The sequence below is a fragment of the Nipponia nippon genome, unplaced genomic scaffold (assembly GCF_047370975.1).
Source record: "Nipponia nippon isolate SJK-2023a ecotype South Korea unplaced genomic scaffold, ASM4737097v1 scaffold_23, whole genome shotgun sequence".
Lineage (NCBI taxonomy): Eukaryota > Metazoa > Chordata > Aves > Pelecaniformes > Threskiornithidae > Nipponia > Nipponia nippon.
In genome coordinates this window covers 3,062,464-3,088,536 of record NW_028262340.1, presented here as the reverse complement: position 1 = coordinate 3,088,536, position 26,073 = coordinate 3,062,464, and the positions used below count along the sequence as shown (strand labels likewise).

At 55.8% G+C, this 26,073-nt stretch overlaps 2 protein-coding genes across 6 annotated transcripts in view; one reads left to right on the top strand and one right to left on the bottom strand.

The window, feature by feature from the left end:
• The window catches only part of PTPRU (protein tyrosine phosphatase receptor type U), a 75,707-nt gene that overhangs the window by 45,329 nt on the left and 4,305 nt on the right, over positions 1-26,073 (top strand). For 2 of the 5 annotated variants that reach the window (XM_087760835.1, XM_087760837.1), the window contains 15 exons: positions 442-632; positions 1,838-1,910; positions 2,902-2,978; positions 3,763-3,780; positions 4,667-4,703; positions 4,931-5,028; positions 5,124-5,240; positions 5,885-6,039; positions 7,575-7,710; positions 7,805-7,954; positions 8,116-8,289; positions 10,370-10,510; positions 20,909-21,034; positions 23,382-23,539; positions 24,628-24,763. In XM_087760835.1, the coding sequence (XP_087616961.1) occupies positions 442-632; positions 1,838-1,910; positions 2,902-2,978; positions 3,763-3,780; positions 4,667-4,703; positions 4,931-5,028; positions 5,124-5,240; positions 5,885-6,039; positions 7,575-7,710; positions 7,805-7,954; positions 8,116-8,289; positions 10,370-10,510; positions 20,909-21,034; positions 23,382-23,539; positions 24,628-24,763 (1,787 nt within the window). Of the gene's footprint in view, positions 1-441; positions 633-1,837; positions 1,911-2,901; positions 2,979-3,762; positions 3,781-4,666; positions 4,704-4,930; positions 5,029-5,123; positions 5,241-5,884; positions 6,040-7,574; positions 7,711-7,804; positions 7,955-8,115; positions 8,290-10,369; positions 10,511-20,908; positions 21,035-21,630; positions 22,794-23,381; positions 23,540-24,627; positions 24,764-26,073 lie in introns of those variants that run through there. The other 3 variants (XM_087760836.1, XM_087760838.1, XM_087760839.1) reach the window with 2 other exon arrangements.
• LOC148055359 (uncharacterized) lies at positions 12,808-17,106 on the bottom strand. The gene is made up of 2 exons (XM_087760935.1): positions 16,096-17,106; positions 12,808-15,546 (listed from the first exon to the last, which is right to left on the bottom strand). The coding sequence occupies exons 1-2, from the start codon at positions 16,609-16,611 to the stop codon at positions 14,905-14,907; spliced, it is 1,158 nt and encodes a 385-aa protein (XP_087617061.1). The 5' UTR covers positions 16,612-17,106; the 3' UTR covers positions 12,808-14,904.

The window sequence follows — 26,073 nt, the reverse complement described above, 5'->3', positions numbered from 1 at the left end:
GAATAAGGTGCCAGTATCTAGCAGCAAGGAAAATTAACTGTTAAGCTGGGCTGGAGACTTCGGCAACAGGATTTTTCAAGTCAGAACTTCGTGAATATTTGCTCTTACTCGTCTAGATGGGAATTAATTGCTCCATTCGATGGGAAATAAGCTTATTAACCCCCTTAAGGTCTTGCCCACTGATTTCTAAGAGATCTGCTGTGGTCCTAAAAGGCTGTAATGGATGTTTTTGGCTTTGTGGTGTAGGAAAAGCTGCGGAGGGCACAGGGAGGGTCTGGCCTACTTGTGGCCCCTGGAGAGAGACGGGCTGCAGCACCAGCATCTCCCGGGGATGTTTCCAGGTGCCCTCTCGTCCTCCTCTGTGGGTGCGAGGAGGTGATGGGGATGCGGTCCATGGCTTTGCTCCCCTGACGGTCCCCGGTTCTCTCTCCCCTTCTGCAGGCGACCAGCGCAGCAGTGTGGTCAACGAGTCCAGCAGCTTGCTGGGGGGCTCCCCCCGCCGCCAGTGCGGCCGCAAAGGGTCCCCGTATCACACCGGGCAGCTCCATCCCGCCGTGCGGGTGGCGGATCTCCTCCAGCATATCAACCAAATGAAGACAGCAGAAGGCTATGGCTTCAAGCAGGAGTATGAGGTGAGAGCATCTTGCACTGGCGTCTCAGGGAGGTTGTGAGGTAGGATGGACAAGGCGGCACGGGCAGGACATGCATGCAAGAAGATGCTCCAGACCTGGAGGTGCAGTGCTCTGGACAGCAGGAGCCAGAGCTCACAGCTCTCTGGACAGGCATCATAAGCACGTGGGGTGTCCCTGGGTCTGGTCCTGGCAGCTCAGGATTTACTTGTAAGCTTGAACAGGTCCCTGGGATGAGCCAAACCAGCTCCGCCAGCCAGCCTGCACCTCTCCTGTCTGCTGTGCGTCATCCCGCCTCTCCTGCAAGGGCCGGGGATGCTTCTTCTTTCTCAGGTCCTCCTGGGCACCACGATGTGACGTTCTTCTGCTCACCACCACACTTGTCCCGTGATAAGCATGGCCATAGCCTAAGGACAAACAAATCCTCTGCAATCTGACGGCTCCCAAGACCGTGAAGACCCCAGGGAGAGGACCCGGGAGAGGGGGATCCCGGAGGGAGGGAAGTCCCTCCCAAGGGTCATTGGCCGCATCGTGCCCATCCCACCTCGTGGGGCTGGAGCGCTTGTAATGGAGCGCGTTATTCCATGTGCCTCTGCTGCAGCATGCCCAGCGGGATTGATTTCCTGACTCCTTGGTGTCCCACAGCTCTGGCGATTGAAATTTCCCAGTGAAATTACTGTTTAATGCTTAGTTGTTTCAAGTGCAGGAGCTTTCCCCCCCCCCCCCCCCCCGCTTTCATGTATTGGACAAACCAGGGCTTGCTATAATCATTAGTGCTCCTTGAAAAGCTGCTGTATGTTCTTGGAACTAGTCATTTGAAAGCACTCAGATATTATGCGAGGGGAGGAAACATGTAATTTCCTTCCACTTCCCTCCTCTTATGCCAATCTATGAATGTTACTGTTATTACACACAAACCTATTCTGTGCTGGGGAGAGAAAGGGACTGGGGAGGTTTAGAAAAAACCCACAACCAACCCTGGGAAAAAAACAGGCAGTCTATTATTTGCTGGAAAATGGGGCATTTTGTGGATGCATCAGAAGCATGTAGCTGGCTGAGCGTGCTATGGAGATGGAGCTGGGGCTGCGGGACCTGGCTGCTGGGGTGGAGGGACCACCCTGCCTGCCCGGCTCCCTGGGAAGGTTGTGGGGCTGGGGGGGACCCCACAGTCCTGCCCTCGGGTCGTGACAGCCATCCCTTCCTTACAGAGTTTCTTTGAAGGCTGGGATGCTTCGAAGAAGAAAGACAAGACCAAAGGGAGACAGGATCACGTGTCGACATGTGAGTGCCTTTAGCAAAGGCTTAGACACCCTGAACAGCTTAAAAACCTTCTAAAGGGCTTTGGGAGCTTTTTTTGGTAGGTGTGCGGTCTGTGACAAGGAATAAACTGGTGGGGTTTGGTTGATCAAGGGCAGCAGAAAGGTCCTTGCTCAGTGCAGGGTTCCCTGTTGGGCATCGGACACTGGAGCAAATAGGAGGGCTGGAGCTGCGTAACTCTTGAGGATGGGATATCTTGGGGTGATGGTAACATCACCGTGATATTCTGGGTGGTGCTGGAAGGCCCCAGATAGCCGGGGGTGTGTTTTCTTGTAAGGACTTAGGAGGAACTGCAGCCTTGCCCTAGGGAGCTTCTGGTGTGGATGTGCAGGATGAGACACAGGCATTAAAGGATGAGTTTTTAGGACAGAAGATTGGGGAAGGGCTTGACCCCGTAGGATAAAGGATGCTCCTCACCAGTTCCCTCCACAGTCAGCATGGTATGGCCACCTTGCTGCATGCTGCATCTCCGGTGACATTCCTGCAGGGATGGAGTCACCAAGCCTGGCCCTCCAGGAGCTCTGGTGCTCTCCACCTCCCCCAGGCTTTGCTCCACAGCTTCATCCCTTCCATTCCAGCATTGTCTGGGGCCCCAGGTGGACACCGAAGGTTGAGCTCACCTGTCTGGGCTCTGGCCATCCTGGTGCCTTGCCGGGGCGGACGGCAGGGTGCTGGAGGGTGGGTGCCCTCTGCCTTTGGCAGGACTGGGCAGAGCTCAGGGAGATACCGTGCTGAAAGCTGCTCCCCCGTGTCCCTGCTGGTCTAAGCCAGCATCTTTGGAAAGACCTCCACTAGCTTGTATTTATTGCTCCTGAATACAACCCACCTGCCTGCGTTTCGCAGATTCCTGGTGCAAAACGATTGCAAAGGGTGCCCTGGGACCCGGCGGGGTGACATGCCGTCCCCGTGCTCATCCCCCCGGGCGCTGATGGTCCCTTCTCCCCTTGCTCTCCAGACGACCGTCACCGAGTGAAGCTGCACCCGCTGCTGGGCGATCCCAACTCGGACTACATCAATGCCAACTACATCGATGTAAGTGGGGACGGTGCCTCTCTCCACAGGGGGTCTGGGCTGGGACAGGAGCTTCCCGCGGACCCTGTGGGCTGTCAGGGTCTGTCCCCAAAGAACCAGCAGCATTTGGAGGAGCTGTGACAGCCCAGGACAGGCTGAGCCGCGTGGCCCCGAGACATGCCAATGAAGAGCCTGCCTTGATTTATTTATGTTCATCTGCAATTTCTGCTTGCTGTGTCTCTTCCTTCTCTGCTCTGCTCTATCCCTCCTTTCTCCTCCCCTTTTCCATTCTCTCTTCTCCCCTCGCTTGCTCTCGTGGCCGTGGATCTCCCTCTTCCCTGGGCAGAGGATGCAGAGGTTGAGTGGGCCAAGGCACCGGCTGGGGGCTCAGGCTGGGACACCCCCCGATCCTGTCGGTGCGTGTGAGCCTGAGCAGAGCTCGGCCCTGGTGTCCCCTGAGAGAGAGGTTGCCCAAGAGTGATGTCCCTTGTTGCCTCCAGTGATGCCGAGATGAGGGAAGGTGCAGGAAGGCTGCATCTCCTGGAAGCAGCAGCAAGTCCCACTCTTCCCTCCTTTCCAGAGGCTGTCACCTGGCAATGGTGGCCTGATGCCACCGTGATGGGTTCCCTGTGCCCAAACAGCATCCCTGTGCCTGTCCCTTGTCCCTGTGTGTCCTTTCTCCCCTGTGGCTCTCCATGACCTGCTCCGGGGCTGGTGCTCTAACCTGTCTCTTGAGCTGTGCCTCACTAATGTCTCTGTCTCTGATCTTTTTCTCTCAAACTTGTGTCTCAACGGAATCGTTAAGATTCGGATTAACCGAGAAGTAAGTAGATGGTTCCCCTCTCCTTCCTTCTCTCTGCTCCCTCTCCTCCCAGGCATTGTAGCGGGCAGCGTGGCATTAAATAGCATCTGGGAGAGGCAGGCTGGGAAAATGTGTGGATAAACTTGGGTGCAGCCCAGGGAAGGGGAAAGTGAGGTCTCCCTGGCACGTCCTTCCTGGGGTGATGGAGAGCAGGGGCTGCGTGCTCGGAAGAGGGGTTGAATTCAGCCCACAAAAATCCCCCGCAAAAGGACCTGTGGTGGATGGAGAAGCTGCCGTCACCTCCATGCACGTGACACGGTTGAACTCTGCTGGACCCATGGCCAAGATGTGGGACACCAGGTCACCAGTCCCTTTGGCAGCGGCTTCGCTGGGATGTGCTTTGGGCTGGCACGTCCCTGTTAAGAGTTGGGAATGGTCCCAGTAAGTGGCTGGGATGAAGGAGGGGAGCGGGGCCGTTGCTCAGTGCCGTGTGGCTGCTGCGGGGTGGGGTGCCATTAACAGGGCTCTCGTGACGGCGTTGCCGTGCTCGGCAGCAATGCCAGCAGCACAGGAGCCGAGGTCGAGCAGACCCTGGGATGCCTGTGGGGTGCTGCTGGGGATTTTGGTGCAGAACAGGGATGAGGAGTGGGCATTCCATGAGCCTTTCATGGCATGTGGGACGTGCACCCTCCCAGGACGGGGTGCACCGGCTGCAGGGTGGCTGCTGAACTTCCTCCTCCTCCTGCGGTGGTGGGTAGCACCGCACCGGTGGCCGGGACCTGGCCCGGTGGACGTGGGGAGCTGCCACCACTTGGGTGACTGGGAAATGGTTTAGGGGGCTGTGCCCCAGCTCTCGAGTGTCCCAGCGTTCCCCAGCTTGGGACTGATGTCTCTGCTTCCCTTGCAGGGCTACCACAGGTCCAACCACTTCATAGCCACACAAGGTGAGCCGCCTCCTCCCCCTGCCCTTTCAGCCAGTGGTTCAGCAGCTCCTGATGTAGCAGCCAGGTTTTGTCCCTGGTGGGATTTAACCTTGTGTGGACAAGAAGGGGAGGGAATGGGCCAATTCGGGGCCAAACAGAGGTGTTAGTGCTGCAGAGGCAGGAGGGGAAACGTGGTGGCATCGCGGTGCTGCCTGTCCATCCTCGGCGGCCTTTCCTCCGTCCTGCAGGGCCCAAGCAGGAGATGGTGTATGACTTCTGGCGCATGGTGTGGCAGGAGCACTGTTCCAGCATCGTGATGATAACCAAGCTGGTGGAGGTGGGCCGGGTAAGGACCCCATCCCATCCCTCTCCCTCTGGGCTCCGGCTTTGCCAGAAGCTTCCTCCGCAGAGCCAAAACCCCGTCCTGCCTTCTGCTTGCAGGTGAAATGCTCCAAATACTGGCCGGATGACTCTGAGATGTATGGGGACATCAAGATCACCCTGGTGAAGTCGGAGACGTTGGCTGAATACGCTGTCCGCACCTTCGCTCTCGAGAGGGTACGGTACCGGTCCTACCACCTGCAACCTGCCCGACCCTGCTCTCTGACAGAGAACCAACCGCCTTGGGCATCTCTAACCATTGCCAGATTGGGATTTACCAATATCCTGTTTATTTACCCCAACGTGGGGCTCTCACCCCTGATTGAGCTGCAGCTTCTGAGCCCTGGGGATGCTGGTAGCTTCTTCCTTTGCCTTTTCCCTGGCTCTGCGTCCTCTGCCAGGGCGAGCGGCTCAGCCCCGCTTTGGTTTCGGCAGTGAGTGAGTATTTAATTTCCATGTGAGCACCGTGTAATTGCAACGAGAGTGAAGGATGCTTTTTCTTCTCCGGGCTGGAGTGCAGGTTATGTGGTCGTTACTCTCCAGCGTGGTACCTGGGGATGAAGCTGGTGCAATTTACCCCTTAATCTACAGGAATATGAAATTATTGTCTAGTTGCAGGGCAGGTAGCAAAGATACTCGTGGAATTAGACCCATGTTTTAACCCTCTTGCAGCCAAGGAGGAGGGAGCTGCGGGGCTGTCAAAGCAGCCAACCGCTGTGTGGTCCATCTGGCTGGATGCTGAACTGGCATAATCATGGATTCCCAAGAAAATTAGGTGTTTGGGTTGTGCACCCTCACTCCATCTCACCCTTCCCTTGCAGCGGGGCTACTCGGCCCGGCACGAGGTGAAGCAGTTCCACTTCACGTCGTGGCCCGAGCACGGCGTCCCCTACCACGCCACGGGGCTGCTGGCCTTCATCCGCAGGGTGAAGGCGTCCACGCCGCCCGATGCTGGCCCCATCGTCATCCACTGCAGGTATGTGCGTGGCCGTGGGGCAGAGCGGGCTGCAGGGGAGCATCCCTCTCCGGGGTGGCCTTTGATGGGGTATGGATGGTCCTGGGAAAGGAGAGCGCTGTGTTTTAGGTGGGTGCTCAGCCTCTGGCTCAGAATGATGCTAAAAGCTCAGAATGATGCTAAAAGCTCCAAATGATGCTAAAATATTCAGCAGGGAAATAGAAGATGTATAAATTGGGTTCATAACAAGGAAAGGCTGAGGCAGAAAAGGCACCGGTGCTGACGGTGTGAGGTTGGATGTCCCTCTACGATGGCATCCAGCTGTAACATGTCACCACTGGGCTGGTGGCAGCAGGGAAGGGGGGCTGCGGGTGGTCCAGGGGGCAAGCAGGGAGCAGTGCTTTTTCGGGGGCCACCCCAGCACGTGTTACTGATGACACAGCTCTGTCCCCATGGGTGAGGGTGGCATGGGGGACGGGCAGCTCGACTGCTGCTGATGGTCAGGACGTTGGGTCTGGCCGAAGGGAGAGGTGGGGAGGGACAGCAGGACAGCCCCGCTCCCAGGGTTGCCTGCAGGGCTCAGCCACCGGGACACCGGAGCTCGGAAGACACTGGTGGTGTGTCTGAGCAGGAGCGGTGGCTTTCTGTCCCCTGAGCAGGCGTCCCCACATGACGGGTTAATGGCTTTTCCTCCGCTGGGCAAACAAGGAGGAGCTGATGAGCAGGAGGGATTTTTTTTTATTTGATTTCTCCCTGTCAATTGCCTCATCAGTATTCATTCACCAGCAACAGCGAGTGTGATTAGTGCTCGTAGCCTGTAATCACTGATAATCACGACGAGTGATTCATCAGCCCCAGAAATTAGTATTTCATTGGAAAAGACTTTGTAGGAAAGGAGTGGGGGGAGCCGTTCTGTTCCCGACGTGTCATGGGGGGGTTGCCGCATCAGTAGGTCTTTCGCTGCGAGTACAAGCGTGCCGGGATTTGGGATATTGTCACTGCTGGGTCATCTGGCTCCAGGCATCCTGCTGGGCTCAGCCTTAACCTGAGGGTCCCCCCTGGGGGAATTCAGACCCCTTCCGTGCTGAGAGTACCTCCCTGTGCTCTCAGGGCTGAGCATCCTCCTCTCCTGCCGCCTCCGTTGGCCCTTTTGGGATGGGATCCCGGAGGACCATTGGCACTCAGATGGTTTAGCTGATGGTTTTGTTGCAAAAAGCCTGTGTTTTCCTGTTTTAAAGCAAAAATGAACCTTAGACGTGGGTGCCCACCCTCCCACCTGCCTCCTGACCATCTTGCAGCCCCCGGGCTGCTGTAGCGGTGTGTTTGGGCGGGTGGCGGGGAGGGTGGTTTAAGGCAAAACTGGGCTGTGGTTATGGAGGTGTGCGAGGTCCTGGCAACGCTGCCTGGACCCTGCCTGCCCCCGCATCCATGGGCAGGGTCTGTATGTTGAGCCCTTGCCCACAGACCTTGCTCCATGCCTGCTGGCATCTCGGGCTGTGTGTGGATGCTGTGCAGACTGGGAATGCATTTGCTGTGTTTTCCCCCTCCATCCCTAGCGCCGGCACGGGGAGAACTGGCTGCTACATTGTCCTGGACGTTATGTTGGACATGGCCGAGTGCGAGGGCGTCGTGGACATCTACAACTGCGTGAAGACCCTGTGCTCGCGAAGGATCAACATGATACAGACGGAGGTGAGTGGGTGTCGGGAGCAGCCGGGCACACGTGGGGCTGCTGTTGCCAGCAGGTTGCGGAGGCTCAGCCCTCTCTCCTTTCCCACCCCGACAGGAGCAGTACGTCTTCATTCACGACGCCATCCTGGAAGCCTGCCTGTGCGGGGAGACCAGCATCCCCGCCAGCGAGTTCAAGCCCACCTACAAGGAGATGGTGAGGATAGAGCCGCAGAGCAACTCCTCGCAGCTGCGGGAGGAGTTCCAGGTGAGCGGCCCCAAAACCCCTGCATCCCCCCTGCAGCACCCCCTTGCTCCTCACCCTCCTGGTGCCCACCACCGCTGGGACCAGCAGGCTCTGCCGAGCAGCGGGCAGGCGTTTTGGCCCGGGTGCAGGCAGGGAGTTAAGGGGAGCACTTGTACTCGCAGACCCTGAACTCAGTGACTCCCCACCTGGACGTGGAGGAGTGCAGCATCGCCCTCCTGCCCCGCAACCGGGAGAGGAACCGCAGCATGGACGTCCTGCCGCCCGACCGATGCCTTCCCTTCCTCATCTCCGTGGACGGAGACAGCAACAACTACATCAACGCGGCCTTAACTGATGTGAGCATGCTGCGGGGAGGGAAGGGGCCGGTTTGGGTTGTCTTGGGCAGCTTTTCACGGCAAAACCTCACTCGGTTTGAATTTACGGCCTTGTTTTGCACAAAGGCACGTGGCAGCTATGTGCAGGGGGAGGAAGGGCTGGGACCGGTGTAGCAGGGTCCTTCAACCCTTCTTTTGTGTAGCAGCATCTTGTTTGTCTTGAAAGAGCTTTTCAGCTGCTCTCACAAGCTGCACACAAAAGGCCTTCATTTATTTTGTAGCAAAATGGAGCGCAGGAGGGAGAGGAAGCTCTGGGAGGGGTTGGTAGCACCAAGCCCTGCCGCGTGCTGCCAGCACCCTGCCGCGCGTCCTCCTGCCTGTCCTCCTGGTGCAATTCAGGGGGCTCTGAACTGCTCCCAAAGCCACCGTGCATCCCCCTGGTGCAGTCAGAAAGGACACTCATGATGGCAAAGCTATTTCCTACCTGCTGAGCGACCGCAAAGCAGAGCAGAGAGGATGCCGCAGGCTCCGAGCCCGCACCGAGCGATGGGTCATTTATCACCGAAACCACCTTCCTCTCCTCGTAACAACCTGGGGTGCTTTGCACGGGCAGCGCTGAGCCCCGCCGCACCCCGGGCACCTTCCCCCAACCCTCCTGGTTGCAGCTGAGCACCAGCACCAGGCTGAGCCCTGTTTTTTTCACCCCATGGGTGATCTTTGTGCAGATCTTGTCTCCCTGTTACCTGCTCTTGCAGCAAAAAGCAGTTTGTAAAGCGGAGGTGGCTGCTGGTGGCTGGGGAGCGGCACCCATTGGGCTGCGGGCTTTGGCTACCGTGGGGTGGGAGCTTTGTTTTCAGCTTGCTTGGTGTTTACATGTCCGTTTTATTTTTATACACCACTGAGCCTCCCTTAATCTCTGCTACAGGGTCAGAGAATAGAAATTTCTTTATAGATGGAAAAAGCCCTTTGGATGAAGTTCTCGCTGAAGGGATAAAACCCATTTCCCTGTTGGGGCGGGGGTGTAGGAAAAGCTCATTTTCCTTAAGTGCCAAAGTGGTTTGCTCGGTCCATCTGTCTGTCAGATGAGATTGGTCTGTGCTGCTCATCACCGGTGCGGCGGTGCCAGTGGCAGGCTGGCAGAGCCGTGCTCTGCTCCGCGTCGGCTGCCGTCACTTACACCGGTGCCAAAGGATTGCGGGTGCCAAGGAAAGCCTGGTCAATGCCTGATGAAATCGCCCTCGCCCCGCTGCTCTCATCGCCCTCCTCAAGGGCGGAAAGTGGGGGTCTCGCTGCCGCCCCGCGGACAGGGGAGGAGGAGAGGTTTGATAACGCATTTCCATGAGCTAAATGAGGAGGTTTTGCAGCAGCCAGAGGACTCTCCGTTAGCGGAGAGCTGTGCTAATTTGCGGGCACAGAACATTTTCTGCTGTGTTCCTGTATCTGAACAGGCATGAACTAAAGTGTGTTAATTTAAAAGCCTGATTGCTGCAGCGCTGAGCCCGGCCGAGGGCTCCCCGTCCCTTAGCAAGCCAGCATTGGGATGACCAAGGGGACAAATCTCGTTCACGAACGAGAAGTGCAGTCATTTCCCCCCCCCCCCCCCCCCCCCCTTTCTTTCTTGCAGTCTCTAGAGGTCTTTCATTTGGGTTTTCTTTCCTGCCCGAAAAGACCATTGACCCCGTTGTCTCTTTGCTGCTCTCGGTGCCCGGAGGTGTTGGGGCACTGTGGGGGTGATGCCGTGGGTGATGCCTTCACTCAGGACCAGGGCACAGAGCTGAGGGCTGGGGCCGTCTGGCAGCCACGGCTTCTACTTGGCTCAAAGGTGACATCTTTTCCCTAGTTACTTGTGCGAAACACCCTTCCCTGCGAGAGCCAAGAGCAGAAAGCGGGTGCTTTCGTCCCCACCAAGGGCAGGGATCACTTAGACCTGTTTTTATAGCATCTCCCCAGGGCATGGAGGAACCAAGGCCTCCACAGAGGCCGGCTCTGCTCAACCATGGAGAAGATGGCTTCGGTGGCACTCTTTTTTTTGGGGGTGCGACAGCAGTGGCTTCAGTTCCGCCACCATGTCCTTAACGGTGCTCATCTTCCCTCTCTGCAGAGCTACACCAAGAGCGCTGCCTTCATCGTCACCCTGCACCCGCTGCAGAACACCACCACCGACTTCTGGCGGTTGGTGTATGACTACGGCTGCACCTCCATCGTCATGCTCAACCAGCTCAACCAGTCCAACTCCGCATGGGTGAGTGCTGCCGCCCTGGGGACTGTGCCGGCCCCGCAGGCGGCCCTGTCCTGCTCCATCCCTGCTGCCTTGGAAGTGCTGCAGCCCCTGCCTTGCTCGCTCAGCTCCCTCTCCTCTGCAAGGGGAGACGGGACTGGCTGCAGCACCCAGGATTTATCCCCGGTAAGCACAGGGCTGGCCAGCTGGAGCCAGAGAGATGTGGCAGCAGCAAACCAGCCTGGCTTCCTAGCATTAGCGTTGCATTGGCATTGCTTCACTGTACCGTAATCTTTGTAGATGCCTCAGGGAGATGCAAGTTTAATGAGTATAACCTTGTTATAAAGAACTGATTTTTATCCTCCTTTTACAAAGGGGAAACTGAGGCACTGGAGGTTTCCCGCATTCGTCTTCCAAGGGCACTGGGGGCTCATGAATGCCGCTTTACAAATCAGCCTGTTGCAAAGCGGCTGTCCCGTGGGTGTGACGGTGTGATGGGATGTGCAGATCTGCTGAGCTGGAGGGGAGGTGTCCTGTCACCTGGGGGAGAGGGGACGGGAGCTGGGGAGCAGGGCGCCATGCGCAGCGTCCCCTCGCTTTGCTCTCCTGGTGCACCGTTTCCCAGGGGGATGCCTGGAGCGCTCCTGCCACCACCAGAGCGGAGGTAAAAGTCGGCTGCAGGTCTGTAATGTTAATTCAGTGAGGAAACTTATTGGATTTTTACATAAAATTAGCATTATAGACTCTTAATGGGTGTCTGGAGAAGACTTCATTAGCTGGCTTATTTTATGAGTTGAGATCAGATATTCGATGTAAATGACCCAAAACGGCAGTTGTACCATTCGTCGCAAGGATGCAGATGGATGTTGCACCGGTGTGTGTAAATAAGCTGGTATTTATTTGTATATATATAAATACGCTGGACACGTGCACCCACATGTCCCTCCGTGCTGAGCTAATGCCGTGTGCTCCTAAGGACCTTTGCGGGGGGTGACATGAAGCAGGCGCTGAGCATCGAGGGATGTCCTGGGGAGGTCTCTTGCCCTGCGGAGGTTTGCTGGGAGAGGAGGCAGAGCTGGCCCCAGAGAGCTTCCCAGCTCGTGTGCTCACTCAGAGGAGTCACTCGTAGATCAGGTTCATGTTTAATGAAGCGATCTGCCCATGGACACACTGAAATGAGCAGGTTTGTGTGACCGGAGTCGTTGGAGAGGCCCCTTCCAGCATCAGCAGCTGAGACTGTTTTGACTGTCTAGAGCTTGACGATGGCGATGAAAGGGTCAACTGTTTATGGGTAAGAATCAGGGGAAAGACCAACAAGGCAGGTATCATGGTGGGATTCTGTTGTAGACCGCCCAACCAGGATGAAGACAGATGAAATATTCTATAAACAGCTGGGAGAAGTCTCATAATTGATAGCCCTTGTTCTCATGGGGGACTTCAACTTATCACAGGTCTGCTGGAAATACAATACAGCAGAGAGGGAACAGTCCAGGATGTTCCCCATCACGTTGGGTGGGAGTGTTGATCTGCTTGAGGGTAGAGAGGCTCTACAGAGCTGCAGCGTGGCCAGAGCAGGGCAGCGAGGCTGGGGCAGGGGCTGGAGCACAAGGCTGGGGAGGAGCGGCTGGGGGAGCTGGGGGGGCTCAGCCTGGAGAGGAGGAGGCTGAGGGGAGCCCTCATCGCTCTCTGCAACTGCCTGAAAGGAGGCTGGAGCCGGGGGGGGTCGGTCTCTTCTCCCCAGTAACAAGCGATAGGACGAGGGGAAACGGCCTCAAGTTGTGCTGGGCAGGTTTGGGTTGGATATTAGGGAAAACTTCTTCACCCAAAGGGCTGTCAGGCATTGGAACAGGCTGCCCAGGGCAGGGGCTGAGTCCCCATCCCTGGGGGTATTTAAAAGCCGGGGAGATGCCGTGCTTAGGGCCATGGGTTAGTGGTGGCCTTGGCAGTGCTGGGTTAGCGGTTGGACTTGATGATCTTAAGGGTCTTTTCCAACCTGAACGACTCCATGACTCTGTGACAACCAGTGCAATAGCTGGACTGTGGCTGAGGGCCTTGCTGGAGAGGGTTGGGGGAAGGAAAGGGCCATCTCGCCATTGCTGTCTGCTATTTAAGAGGTTTCTTTGATTGCACACTCTTGTGAGTAAGAAACTTTCAAGCGTAGATCCCCCCAGTGTATGTGTATTTATTTATTTGTAAGTCATACGTATGTTCTCCTGTACTAATACATTAGGTACCTTATATGCCATACACAGGCAGTAGAAATTAAAAAAGTAGGTGATAAAGGTGAACAATATTTGAAAACAATTTTTTTTAAATGTTAATCTGGTAATGGTACAATGCCCCCTTTTTGCTCTTGCTAAAAAAAGATACCATTAATAATACTAACAGTGTTTTATAGTGAGGGCTCTGTGATTGCCTACGCTTCATGAGTTTTGAAACTCTTGGTTTAGCACTTGGTGATCCAGCCACCCGAAGGGCTGGTTCCAAGTCCAGTTTATTTTGATACTGGGATTTAATGGCTGTCACTGCCGAAAAAAATTCCTCACGCAGCTGTGTAGGTGCAAATGGAAGAAGTGCATCGTCGGCTGCGCTTACTAAACCCCGATACTTGTTTTTCAACCCATCCACTGCTTAGGCGAAGGGTTTTCTCGGCTGGTGAATGTCCGTCTTGCCTGGCGTCAGCCCGTTGCGCTTGCAGACTAACTGGGAGGTGTTGCATTTGGGGGTTTTAGCAAACGCTCTCTCCATAGCACGAGTTCCTTTCAAAAAGCAGTTGTTCTCACTCGTCGGTCAAACAGCACCTTCACCTTGAAGGGGCACCTTAAGCGTATTTCTTTTTTGGACGAGATCTGCTGGGTAGCGTACCACTGACAGCAGCTGGTCACCAGCAAGTTTGCAACGCTTGTCTTTTGGTAAAATAAAACTCCTTTAAGTGCCACAGCTCTTTTAAGCCCTTCGCCGCGAGATAAGCAGCAAATCTCCATATGGTACGAGAGATTTTCATGGTTGCTCCCCGCCTCATTGCAACATATCGTAAAGAAGTCATTTACTGTTGAGAATATGCCATCTCGGTATGAGAATATATAAATCAAATGAAAATAAATAGGAGCCCAAGGATTTCCTTCCCACATCCCGACGGACTGTCTTGCACGCCCCGCTTTGGAGACCACTGGCTTAGCGAACCGAAGGGAGGAACGATCTGGGTGTCCTCTGCTGGGACCGTGCTGCAAGCCCAGAAGCCTTCAACACCCGGTTCGGTACAAGTGACCTCCCCCTCTCTGGATCAGCGTTTTTAACGTTGATGACTTCATCGGTTACGTTTCCGTCTGTGAACCTTGCTCGAACCAGTGTTCCTGCTTTGATCTGCTTCTCAATGCCTTTGTGCAGACCTGGAAAGCTCTCAGCTGCTATTGAAGATCTCCAGCGTCCGTAACCCAAGCCACCGCTTCAGCAATATGTATTTTAAGGTCATTGGGCCAAGGCATGAGATGAAATACATTTGTCTGCTGCTTCCCGGTGCCGGTTGAAGTGGCTGTTGTCCTCTTCATCTGCGTATGGATGCTTAACTTGGGAGGTGGAATCACGCACTCGGCTCTCTTACCGTGGGACCTGATTTAGGGACACTTTTGGCGATCGGACTGTGCCGTGTAGCGCTGCGTGTTTACTGTGAACCTATGGACTCACGATCTAATTTCTCATGAGCGCTGCAGTGTTTTTGCATACACGGCTGTGAAGGGTGGATCCTCCTCCACCACAGGAGTTACAGGGCTGCTCTCACCAGAACGTGAAATTCCCTGTTCTGTGGAAAGGAAGGGGATCATGAAGGAGCATCTCGTTTAAATGCCTTGGTGAAAGCCTCTTCTCTAAAGGAGGCCTTAGTAAATGCTGATGGGAGAGGTTCTTCCTCCGGTCGGTGCAACGGGTGACTCCTGCAGGACAGATTTATGGCTTTGCCAGCTGCAGTGCTGTAGTTCTCCCCAGCTGTGGTGTCGGATGGGCAGGAGAAGCCCTCGTCTGCTCCCCGCAGCCCCGCTGCCCCTTGCCCCTGCTCTGAGCTGGGGGAGGCAGGGGCATGGACTCCGCAAGAGCCCTGAGGGATTGGTTTGGTTGGAGTGGCCCTGGGTGCTGGCGCAGCTCCTGGAGAAGCCCCAGGTTGGCCTTCTGCTGAGTTTTGCTGAGTGCAGCGCTAGGGCCTGGGGCCTTTGGCTTTCGCGGGCTGGAGCCAAACCCTTCATGTCCCTGCAGGCAACGGCCCGCCCCGGGCGTCGAGACAGTGACCATGAGACTGTAGAGACAGGACAAGAGAACTTGAACAGATTTATTAGTGAGAACAAGAAACAATGGCTTATGACTTATTCCTATCCTAATGTGTTTCTACCTCTATGACGCTTAGGTGCTAGCTAAGACCTCTGCTCTTTCTAGTGCAGCCCCCGCTGGGGTCCAGCCCCGTTGCCGGCCGCTGCGGTATTTGGTCCGCAGGTGCAGGTTGGGCAGTGGCGGTGGGTTGGAGCTTGGCCGTGCGGTGGCCCTGACATGGCAACGGCAGAAGCCGCGGCCAGTGCGGCCATGGCAAACCATGGAGCGCAGAACAGAGGCAGGCCAGCCCCGGGGACCTGCACAGCAGCTCCATTTGTCTGCCCGGAGGGCAGTGCGGGGAGTCCCGTGGCTGGTGGGAAGGGAGTGTTTGGGGCAGGCGGTGAGACACGGGGCGGTGAAGCCGTGGATGGAGCAGGAGGTGCCTCCTGGATGCCAGCGGGGCTGTGGCTGCGGCGCCGTTTTGGCGGGGGTGGACCGGCACCGCCCGTGCGGGCGGTTGTGTCAGCCCGTGGCTCGGTCGGTGCGGAGCTGGTGGTTGCAGATGTCTGGGTGTCGTTCTCCTGCTCCGCAGCTCCTACCGCCGGCTGGGCATGAGGTCGTCGTCTTCTCGCGTGGTCTTCCTTCGGCTGGGCGCCCAGCGGGGATGCAGCCGGGGCTCCCTTTCTGTCACCAGCACTTTGTATAAACATGCGGAGGAGGCCGGGGTAATCTCTCCTAAAAAAGGGGTTGTAGTAGAAGAGCAGCTACAGAAGGCAAAGGAGAGGAGTTAGTTGCCATCATTGCACGGAGGAGAGAGAGATGCGATAACTAAGCATCTGCATCAGCAGAGACAAACGTGGGCATTAAAAAGGACTCTCTGGGGCATTTTGAACCTCAAGTGGAGGCTGAATCAAATGTTTGGATGGGGTTTTGTTAAGTAATAACCGCCCTTGTGTCTTGGGCAATTGGGAGCAGAGAAGTGTAGGGTTTTAAAAAGCCTAAAAACCGATGGAGAAACCCAAATGCCACCAGTTTTCCGGCACATCAGCGTGGAATGGGCATGTTGGGAATAACGTGATGCTGACGTGTATCTTGTCAGCATTAGACAGAGGCCACAAGAAGATTTAAACTTGTGGTGCAGCCAGATGCAGAGCAAGCACAGAAGCAGCACGATCCGATGGGACTATGTTTCCCTTTCACGGATTTGCTCCCATCCCCGTCTCCTACCTTGTAAAGGCTTATTTTATCTGAACGTGAACCTCTCACCCCCGAATGTCCCGAGGGTTCTTTCGCGTGCGGAGGAACCGACGTACCTTGCCCAGAGCAGAACCTGCTGCCGCTGCTGCTTGCAGCTCCTCGATGGAGGCAAATAAGAGCGAATTCCCTTCCATTTTGCAGAAGCCGTGGAGGTTGAGCTGGAGAATGAAGCCTCTCATGGACTCCACTCCAAAGATCGCCAGGGGTCCCCTCCTCCCCAGCACTTCCTCGCTGAAGAGTTTTTCTGCGATGACGACGCAGTTGCCATCGTTGCCCCACCAGATGGACCGGAAGCGATGGCTGCCAGTGATCTCCCCGAGGTTCTCGAGGAAGAGGCGGGCTGAAGCCTGGTTGGTGTTGGCACAGCTCTCCGAGAAACCAAATCGCAGGGTGGGGGCCGGGGATTCATCGGGCAAACCTTGAAGGGCGTTTTCTTCTGCGCGAGGTCTGGTGGCAGCATCCCCAGCGGCTGCCGCCTCACCTCCTGGCTGGCCGGGAGAAGTTGAAGCTGCCCGCCGATCCGGCTCCTCCGGGTTGGAAGCCCCAGATGTCTCTGGTGATGGCGGCTCCATTTTAAGTACTTTTTTCACAGCTTGGCTGCAACTTCCAGCTGTGGCCCTTTCCCCGAGCAGCCGGGCTTGGTCCTGCCGCTCAGCAGAATGAAGGGCCGTGGTGCCGGCTGCCTGGGGAGTTCTGCAACGTCACGGTGACGCCTGTGTTGCATCACGGTGACATCACAGCGCGGCGCCTGTCTCCTGGCAACAGGAAGCGGACGATGGAAGAAATTGCTGGAAAGCCCTGGTTTCTTTTCCTGGAGAGAGCTGTTTTGAGCCAAGACGTGAATCCAAGCGTAGTTGCCTTTGGGCAAATCCTGCTAGGGCAGTGCTGCGTCCCGTTGCCCCTGGGAGCTGGTCCCCAGGGAGGGACGGGGAAGGCTGCAGCGCTGGGCATCAAAGTGCCCCAGACCTGAAGTTCTTCCCTTGGGCCCCTTGCCCCCGTGCAGAAATGCCCATGCCCTCTTCTATGGAATAACCCCCGCTCTGTGATTTCAGGAGCGCTGCTTCTGCTGCGGCTGTCCATGTACCCAGGTGATGCTCTCAGCTGGCAGCAGGCTCTGCGTGCTGCTCCATAAGATGAAGCATAAGTGCAGCGCCAGCTAAATGTATTTTGCAAATGAAATCAAGTGGTGCTCTGCCGCCCCACCCCTTTCTTGGGTTGGCTTCCTCTGCTTTTCTCTGCTACAGAACCTTGAGAAGCCAAACCAGGAAACTCCATGATGTTCTCTCAACTTGCCAAGCTATCAGCCCGGTCCTCTGAGTCGGAGGAGCACGACTGCGGGAAGAGTGACTTTCCATTTGTGGACAGAGAAATTGTAAGGGACCAGTTGCCTCAGCTGGAAGTTCCTAAGTCCATGGGGCCCGATGGGCTTCATCCACAAGTACCGAAGGAGCTCGTGGATGTTATGGCAGGCCCCCTCTCGATCATCTAGCCGAGGCCTTGGGAGTCTGGGGAGGTCCCTGCTGACTGGAAGCTGGCCAATGGTATTGCCATCGCCAAGAAGGGTGCGAGGGAGGACCCAGGAAACTGCAGAGCTGTTGGTCTGACCTCAGTACCTGGGAAAATGATGGAGGAGATTGCGCTGGGTGCTACTGAAGGGCATTTAAAGAATAATGCAATCATCAGGCACAGTCAGGATGGGTTTCCCAAGGGCAAGGCCCAAGGGATCTGCTCTTTTATCCTTCTTTGATAAGCTCACCTGCCTCGTGGCTGAAGACAAGACAGTGGGTGTGGTTTTTCTGGATTTCACAGAATCACAGAATCATTAAGGTTGGAAAAGACCCTTAAGATCATCGAGTCCAACCGTTAACCCAGCACTGCCAAGTTCACCACTAAACCATGTCCTCAAGCACCACGTCTACCTGTCTTTTAAATCCCTCCAGGCATGGAGACTCAGCCCCTGCCCTGGGCAGCCTGGGCCAGGGCCTGACAGCCCTTTGGGTGAAGAAGTTTTTCCTAATATCCAACCCAAACCTGCCCTGGCGCAGCCTGAGGCCATTTCCTCTTGTCCTATTGCTTGTTACCGGGGAGAAGAGACCGACCCCCCCGGCTCCAGCCTCCTTTCAGGTAGTTGTAAAGAGCGATGAGGGCTCCCCTCAGCCTCCTCTTCTTCAGACTAAACAACCCCAGCTCCCCCAGCCGCTCCTCCTAAGACTTGTGCTCTAGACCCTTCACCAACTTCGTCACCCTTCTTTGGACACGCTCCACCACCTCAATGTCCTTCTTGTAGTGAGGGGCCCAACACTGTCCCTCCCAAGCATCCTTCTGGCCAAGTTGTCCAAGTGTGAGATGAGCAGGTACAGGGTGCAGTGGGTGAAGAACTGGCTGGACAGCAGGGCTCCGAGGGTTGTAGTGAATGGAGCTCCATCTGGCAGGGGACCGGTCACCAGCGGTGCTCCTCAGGGCTCAGTGCTAGGGCCGGTTCCGTTCAGTGTTTGCATCAACGATCTGGATGCAGGAGTGGAATGCACCATTAGCAAGTTTGCTGCTGATAGCAAATGGGAGGTGCTGTTGGCTGTCTTGAGGGCCGAGAGGCCTTGCAGAGGGATCTAGATAGACTGGACGATCATCACTGGGCAATCAACAATGGCATGAAATAGAGCAAGAGCAAACGTCGGATTCTGCACCTGGGAGGGAGAAACGCCAGGCACAAGTCTGAATTGGGAGCGGAGTGGCTGGAGAGCACTTAATTTTCTTTAATAGTGAACCTTTAGCACCAAACCCAGGAAACTCAGTGATGTTCTATCAACCTTTAAAATTACTCCCTCTCTCCAGGACTGTGTGGCTTTTTCAGTAAAGGAAAGGTTTGATTTAGCTCCTGTAGGAATCAACGCTTCTCTTCCCAGTAGCTCCTAGAAGTAACATACTGAGTGTGTTGGCTTTACTGAAGTCCGTCATGCAAGTGTGACCATATGAAAACAGGAATGAGAACAAAGGCTTTAGCTGTGGTCTGCGGCCCATGAGATAGTGAGCAGCCATTCATGGACTCCTCTGGAAATGCTCTGAGCGGAGGCATGAAGGGTATTTTCAACTGAAAATGTGAGAATCGAGTTCTCATGGTGCCTCTTGCCTCTGCGCGTCCAGAGCAGAGGCTGCTGGTGCAGAGCCAGCACCCCAGGGTGGCTCTGGCATGGGTGGGCAGGCTCTGCGGTCCCACCACAAGGACTGGGCTGGGCACATTGCCGCATGGAGCCCTGGCTGGCAGCAGTGACTGCTGCAAGGCTTGCGGGCTTTGCTCCCGACGGGACGGCCCTGCCTGGCTTCCCTCTGTGTGCAGAGGTGTTGAAGCCTGGAGGATGCAGGGCTTTGCCTGCAAGTGTGGCTACGGAGGAGAGCAGCTCTCTTGCCCGAGCAGTGGGCAGGTCCAGCTGGGGGAGGGCGACTGACGCTCCCGCGTGCATTTTTCACCTTGATTCACATTTACCCTGACATGCCCTGAGCTACCTGCCGGGGACCAAGTGCCCCTTCGCCAACCCAGCGCTGCAGCAGTGCCACCATCTTCCTGTCCCTTCACTGTGACCATCCGGCACCTCCCGTCTGCAGCACACACAGCAGCTATCACCTGAACCCAGCTGCAGTGGACCATGGCAGGGAAGGAGGCAGCAAAACCAATTTTATTTCTCTGTCTCAACCTGTTCTTTCAGTCCATGGTCCAGAAATGCCCTACAGCCTCGCAGGAGCTGCCCGCTCCTGTGCCATCCTCCCCCAGGTCCCTGTCCCCTGCGGCGGCCGCTGTCCCCCGGCACCAGCCAACGGGGACTCTACCATTTTTCTTCATTACTCAGTTGTGCCTCTCTCTCTAGACGTCTATTCTTTAGGGATGTCTGTGTTACAATATTTAGCTGGATCTTAAATGTTTACCAGTTTAGGACCAACAGGTAATAAATCAACCTTTACAGCAGGCAGCTCTGAAAGGTGACTTAGAGGGTATATCCCTCACTTGAACTTCGTCTTGCCGAAGGAAGTTTTAATATCCAAATTATAGCTCTGAGTCTAGAAGGCTTAGAGATCTTGGAGATTTATAGCCCCTATTAATAACCAATTATGTCTCAAATACGTTTGCCATGCAGTTAGGCCCAAGCCGTTAGATGGCCTGAAATGCTAAATGCCCTGTTAAAGTGCGGTGACAAACACCATATATTTTGTGTCGATGCTGGTTTCCCAGCTGTCGCGGTGTAAAACATTCGCATCCGTGACCCTTGGACCGAGCCATCCATCAGTGCCGTGCCGGACGTGTGGCGGGGAGCAGAAGTCGCTCCCCAGCCCTTACCTGAGCTGCAAGCTGGGATCGCTTTGACTTGGAGGGATGTCTTGGCCATGGGGCAAGGGGGACCGTCATCCCACGTTGCTGTTGCTATTGATGGCAGAGCTGCTTCTGAAGCTGGTGGGGTTTGAAAGCAGGCTTGGAGCAGCCAAGCCCTGCTCCATCATGGTGCAGGATCAGGCCTGTGCTTGCTGGGGCTGAGGCAGGGACAATCCTGCCTTCTTCTGGATGGGCAAAGCCCATCGTCAGCAGCATCAGCTGTTGTGTATGTGCAGCGTGGGGAGGGCTACGTGGGTGCCAAGGGGGTGGACCTGACCCTTCAGCTTTCCTCCCTTAATAAGCTGAGGCCACCCAGCAATGTGCCGTCTTGCATGAGTAACGGCATCGTGGGTCCAGCGTCCCATCTTGGGGCCACCCCCTGTGCCAGCAGCCCCTCTCGGTATCCAGTGCCAACCACTCCATTCCACTCGGTGTTGCCTGTGATGCCCTCTCACCGTGTCCCAGCGCATGCCCGTGGTCACAGCGAGCTGTGCCTCTTCTCTCCACAGCCCTGTTTGCAGTACTGGCCTGAGCCGGGGCTCCAGCAGTACGGCCCGATGGAGGTGGAGTATGTTTCCGGAGCGGCGGATGAGGACATCGTGTCCCGTCTCTTCCGAGTCCAGAACATCACACGGGTGAGGGTCTCTCCTCTGGCTCCATGCCAGCGAAGGGTGGTCAGGGTGGGCTTCATATGTGCCGTGTGTGTGCCCAGGTGCCCCCCAGGCATCTCCCAGTGCAGAGGTCCAGGTTGGGTGAGCTCGTGGGCAGGGGGTGAATTGCTTTTGTTAGCTGCTGCTTTGGGGAAGGGCTGGGGCATCGCTGAGAGCTTCTTTACATGGGTGAAGACCTCCTTTGGGGAGCAGAAGGATGATGTATCTAGCGAGGCCACATAGTCCTAGAGCTTGGCATTGCCTGGCCAGGTAGTTCTCTATATAAAATAACTGAATGGTGCTGTAGATGCTGGTGTCTTCTTCAGCCTAATCCAGCTCCTCCAGAGGATGCAGGCCCAGCTCCTCTCCTGGCAGAGAGGAGCCTGTCAAAGTGACGTTGGCTCCATCCAACCTTTCTGGAGTTCACAACTCCTTGCAAGGTTTTAGATAACTCTGTAGGAAGACCTTTCTCATCCAGCCTGGAGGTCCATCTCTGCCCTGCCACGCGTATATCACAGGATGGAGACGCCCTGCATGGGCATGGCGGCTCCCCTGGGACCAGCAGAGCCCTTTTCCTGCAGGGTGAGAAGATCCACACAGGTTTTCACCTGTTGTCCTTGTTGCATTGGCGCTTGGCTGGTTCAGCTTGCCTTTAAATGAAGAGAAACGCAGTGAAACTGGGAAGGGACAGGGACTGCGATGAACAGCCTGCATGGGTGCAGAACCGCACGTGGAAGAAAAAGCCAATTTAACTACAAAAGCCGGCCATGAAGAGGTGGCATCCCTGAGGTCTTTAAATCTCCCAAGAGCTGCTTAGAGGCTGAGGCCAATGCCCCAGTGGAGGTCATCGGGCAGATGGGAATTAGGGAGCTTGGAAGGGAGCATGTGGCCTGGCTGATGGCCCGGCTGGGAAGGGTGCTTTGGCATGGGAGCTGGGTCGGAGGAGATAAATCCTGATTATCTGGACTCTTAACACAAAGAGGGTTTTGGTTCGCGCTCCCCATGGGAGCATCTGGCATTGCCTGGGTGTCAGCACAAAATCCTTCACCAAATGTGCTTTGCTCTCAGGTGGTAGAATATATCCCATGCTAAATTAAAATGCGGTGTGATTGAAATCTCTGGATCTAAGAAGAGATTTCCCCCGGGAGCAGATCGCTGGAGGAGTGCTGGTAAATGCATGGAGCCGCTCCTTGCCAAGCCTTGCCACTGGAGGGGAGCCAGGCGTTGGGGGGTGTCACAAGCCCTCCAGAGCGAGACAGAGCTTTCACCTGAGCTTCGAAACAGATCCCAAAGCTTTCCTTCCTGGGCTGTCAGAGGAGTTTTCTCTTGTTTTAACTCCGCTCATTTGTTTCATCTTCCCCCTCTGCCTTCCTGGCTTCCAGCTGGAAGCAAAAGCTCGAACCTGAGGACGTCAGCCCATCCCAGCCCTGTTGCCAACCCACACTGGAGCTCCCGAAAAGGTTCAGAAAAGCCCCTGTGTGTTTGGGATGTGCTGGTTGGAGTGGGCACCAAATGCTCCCAACACCCAGCTCCCAGGCTGGGGGGTCCCTGCAGAGCCACAGGAATACCCAGTCCCGCTGGTTGGAGAGGTCTGGTCCTCGCCCTGTGCATCAGGCATCTGAAATCAGGTGGATGGATCCCTCCAGAGCTGGGGATCCCCCATCTGCGTCGGATCCCCCCTTTCTCCTCTGATGCGCGCTCCCCAAACACGTGCCGCTGAGCCCCGAGATGCGTGACCCGTGGTTCCATCCCATCAGGTACTCCCGATGCCCTGAGTGCTTCTGAGCAAGAGCCCCACGTCTGCCTGGCTGAAGCCTGGCCTTGTTTAGCTTTGTGGATGTAATCTTCCTCCTGGAGCCTGCTAACCAGATTAGTCTTCAAAACTAACCAGATTACCAGGGTCTTAAGGCGCACTTCCACTGCTCCCTGCCTCCGTGGGTGGCAGCTTCTCATCAGCCTCCCGGTTTGCAGCGAACACAACAAAACACATCCCCTGGGATCTTCTGCGTGTAAGGCAAGGACCTGATGGAGAAGCCTGGGGGAGGCTCAGAGGGCTGATAACAGGTTTTGTGAGATACACAGACAGTCCGAGACGCTGTGAGTTAGGATAAACCACATCAGCGGAGCTTCCCCCAGGTGGGATGGGGTGGTGGGACCAGTGTGAGCTGCGGAGGAGAGGGCCGAACCATCCATCTTAAAGCACCAGGAAAGGGTTTTCCTCTCTTCTGCTGCTATTAATGCGTGGCAAACCCCTCTTGCCCTCCATCAAACGTCCAGCAGAGGCAAATGAGGGCAGCCCACGGGTTCAAGCTGATGATGTTTGCTTTTCTAGTTGCAGGAGGGGCACCTGATGGTCCGGCATTTCCAGTACCTGCGGTGGTCGGCGTACCGAGACACCCCAGATTCCAAGAAGTCCTTCTTGCACCTCCTGGCCCAAGTGGAGAGGTGGCAGAAGGAGAGCGGCGATGGCAGGACTGTGGTGCACTGCCTGTGAGTGTCAGCTGGAGAGGAGCGGGCTCTGGCGTGGGGGAAGATGCCATCAGCTCACGTGTCCAGTTCTGCCTGGAAATCCTCTAAAAAGCCCTCACCAGGGTGACTTTGTCCCCAGATGGTGCTCTCTCCCCCACAGCATGAGATTTGGGTGAGGCACTTCGTGGTCACCACATCAAACCTCCTCCATGAGATGGATGCTCAGCGAGGGTGACGCCTGCTAGCAGCAACCCTGCCGTTCACACTGGTCCCCTGCCTTGCAGCAGGGCTTGGCAGAGGTCCCAGCCCTGTCACCGTGTCCCGGGCATGTAACAGGCTCCAAAGGGATGCAACAGGAGCCGTGCATCTCCCACTGCCTGCTTCTCATCGAGGCGGACGTGCTCTCCATCCCCCTCCTCCCAGCTGCGTTTGGCTCCCACAAACACCCATGCACGCTCTCCTTGGATGGGACCTAGCACATTTGCAGATTGGTAGAGACAGCAGGCGAGCCTTTAATCAAAAATTAATTACAGCCTCGTCCGTCTTCATTAGCCCAAGGATAATTTGAGAACACGCTTTATGAAACACTGGCGTCATGTTCTCGCTTCCTCTCCCCGCTCCCCTGTGCTGCCAGGGCTCAGACGTGGTGGTGTGGGATGGTTGCAGGCCAGGATGGGGGGAGGTATCCAGCGAGCTGGGTGAAACGTGGGATGGTTCCTCCAGCCAGCACTGCCCACCAGGTCATCAGCCCAGGGTCACCTTGCAGATGGGAAGAGGGTGGCAGAGGGACACAGTGGCTTCCCCAAGGTCACATGAGGAGTCTGTCCATGGCAGGGCTGGAAACTGAGCCCAGCTGTCCAAGATCGAGCCCTGATGGTCCAAAAAGGTGTTTTCATGCTCTGTTGTGGCTCTTGTGAGGACCGGAGGGCAGGATCACAGCTCCTGCCACCATGTGGGTCTGGTTCAGGTCCCCCAGTCTGGGGGGACTCTGGCGTATGAACCCCTGCTCTAGGACATCTGGGATGGATAGAGAAAGGGGGAATTAGAGGGAGCAGGAAGATGCTCTAATGCCATCTTTTCACCTCCAACACATGTGTTTCTCCCACCAGGAACGGAGGGGGCCGGAGCGGCACCTTCTGTGCCTCCACCATGATCCTGGAGATGATCAAGTGTCACAACATGGCAGATGTTTTCTATGCTGCAAAGACCCTCCGCAACTACAAGCCAAATATGGTAGAGACCTTGGTAAGCACCAGACACTGCCGGCAGGGAGGAGAGGTGCTGAGGGATGCTCAGCTCCCAAAAAAACTCCTTTCCCATCCCAAATCCTGATTAGTAGCGTGGGCATCCTCGTGCAGAGCATGTCTTGGTGAGCGTGCCAGCACCGTGCCATGGGCTGGGCTGGACAGGGCAGTGAGGCAGCTCTTGAAAGCTCTTGCCGTGCCGATATGCCCGTGGCGTCGGTGTTCAGCTTGTTGGAAATCCTTCCCAGGAGTAATAAGGCAGGTTCACATTAATTCACAGGATGTAACTGCAGTTCTTCGGTGGGTTTGCGGCGCCAGGAGCAGCTCTGAGGTGGAGTCAGACAAATTCCTGTTGGAAATATAAAAGGGAACTGCGTTTTGAGTGAAATTAATTGTTGGACAAGCTGCTGGGGACAGCGATGAAGCTGCGTTTCATGACAGGGAGGCTGGAGGTGGCAGCAGGTCAGGGTGAAAAGCCCGTGCCCTATTTCAGGCCCTGGATAACAGGACAGGGGATGGAGCCGGCACGTGTCCATCCCCGTGGTGGAGGAGTCCAGGTGCCTAGTGATGTTTTAAAAGCAAGTCAGCTGGAAATGTTTACCCTCTTTAGATTACAAAATCCCTAAGTTGCAAAATGAAATGGTTTTGAGGAGGGGATGTGATTTGCATTAGGAATTGAAATGGAGTAGAAGGTGAGGGAGGGGACGGGGAGCAGGGGGAGGGATGCAGATAATGGAAAGATGATGTGACAAGCATGAAGCCACCAGACCCATTGGGCTAAATTGCAAAGGTATTAAGAAAGGCAACATTTCACATCAGGACATGAGCATCCTCCAGCCTCAAATGAACCTAAACCGTCTATTCTGGGAATCCCAATCTACCGGAGTCACTGGGAGGCCGGATCCTCGCCTGGTGTAAAGAGCCGCAGCCCAGCAGAGAGCAGCCGATGCGTAGCAGTTTCCCGCTGCCCGTGCATCTTCCCCCTCTGTTTGCCTGTGGGGTTTATTTTTATGTGATGATAAATGGTAACAATCCCTTTTCTTAATCCAAAAAGCATTATGTGCTTTTAATCTAAAGCTGTCGTAGCCTCCTCGCTTTGAAGCCCTTCTCCCCTGCTGCCTGCTCCCACCTGGGGTCCCCAAGCAGCCACCCACCCGTGCAGGGGATAACAGGATTTCCATGCCGGTGCTCAAGCTGCCGATGAGGATTTCGGGAGACGAGCTCTCCCCTTTCCCTCCCTGCTGTCACACTTGGAATGCTCCCAGGGCTCACAGCAGCATCAGAAACCCGATTTGGGGGTCTTTTTTTCCC

Bases quoted from the DNA above. Each gene is read 5' to 3' on its own strand.
- LOC148055359 (XM_087760935.1), bottom strand. From the start codon at position 16,611: ATGGAGCCGCCATCACCAGAGACATCTGGGGCTTCCAACCCGGAGGAG. The intron at 15,547-16,095 runs GTACGTCGGTTC...TGCCTTCTGTAG, and splicing joins CAGGTTCTGCTCTGGGCAAG to CTGCTCTTCTACTACAACCC.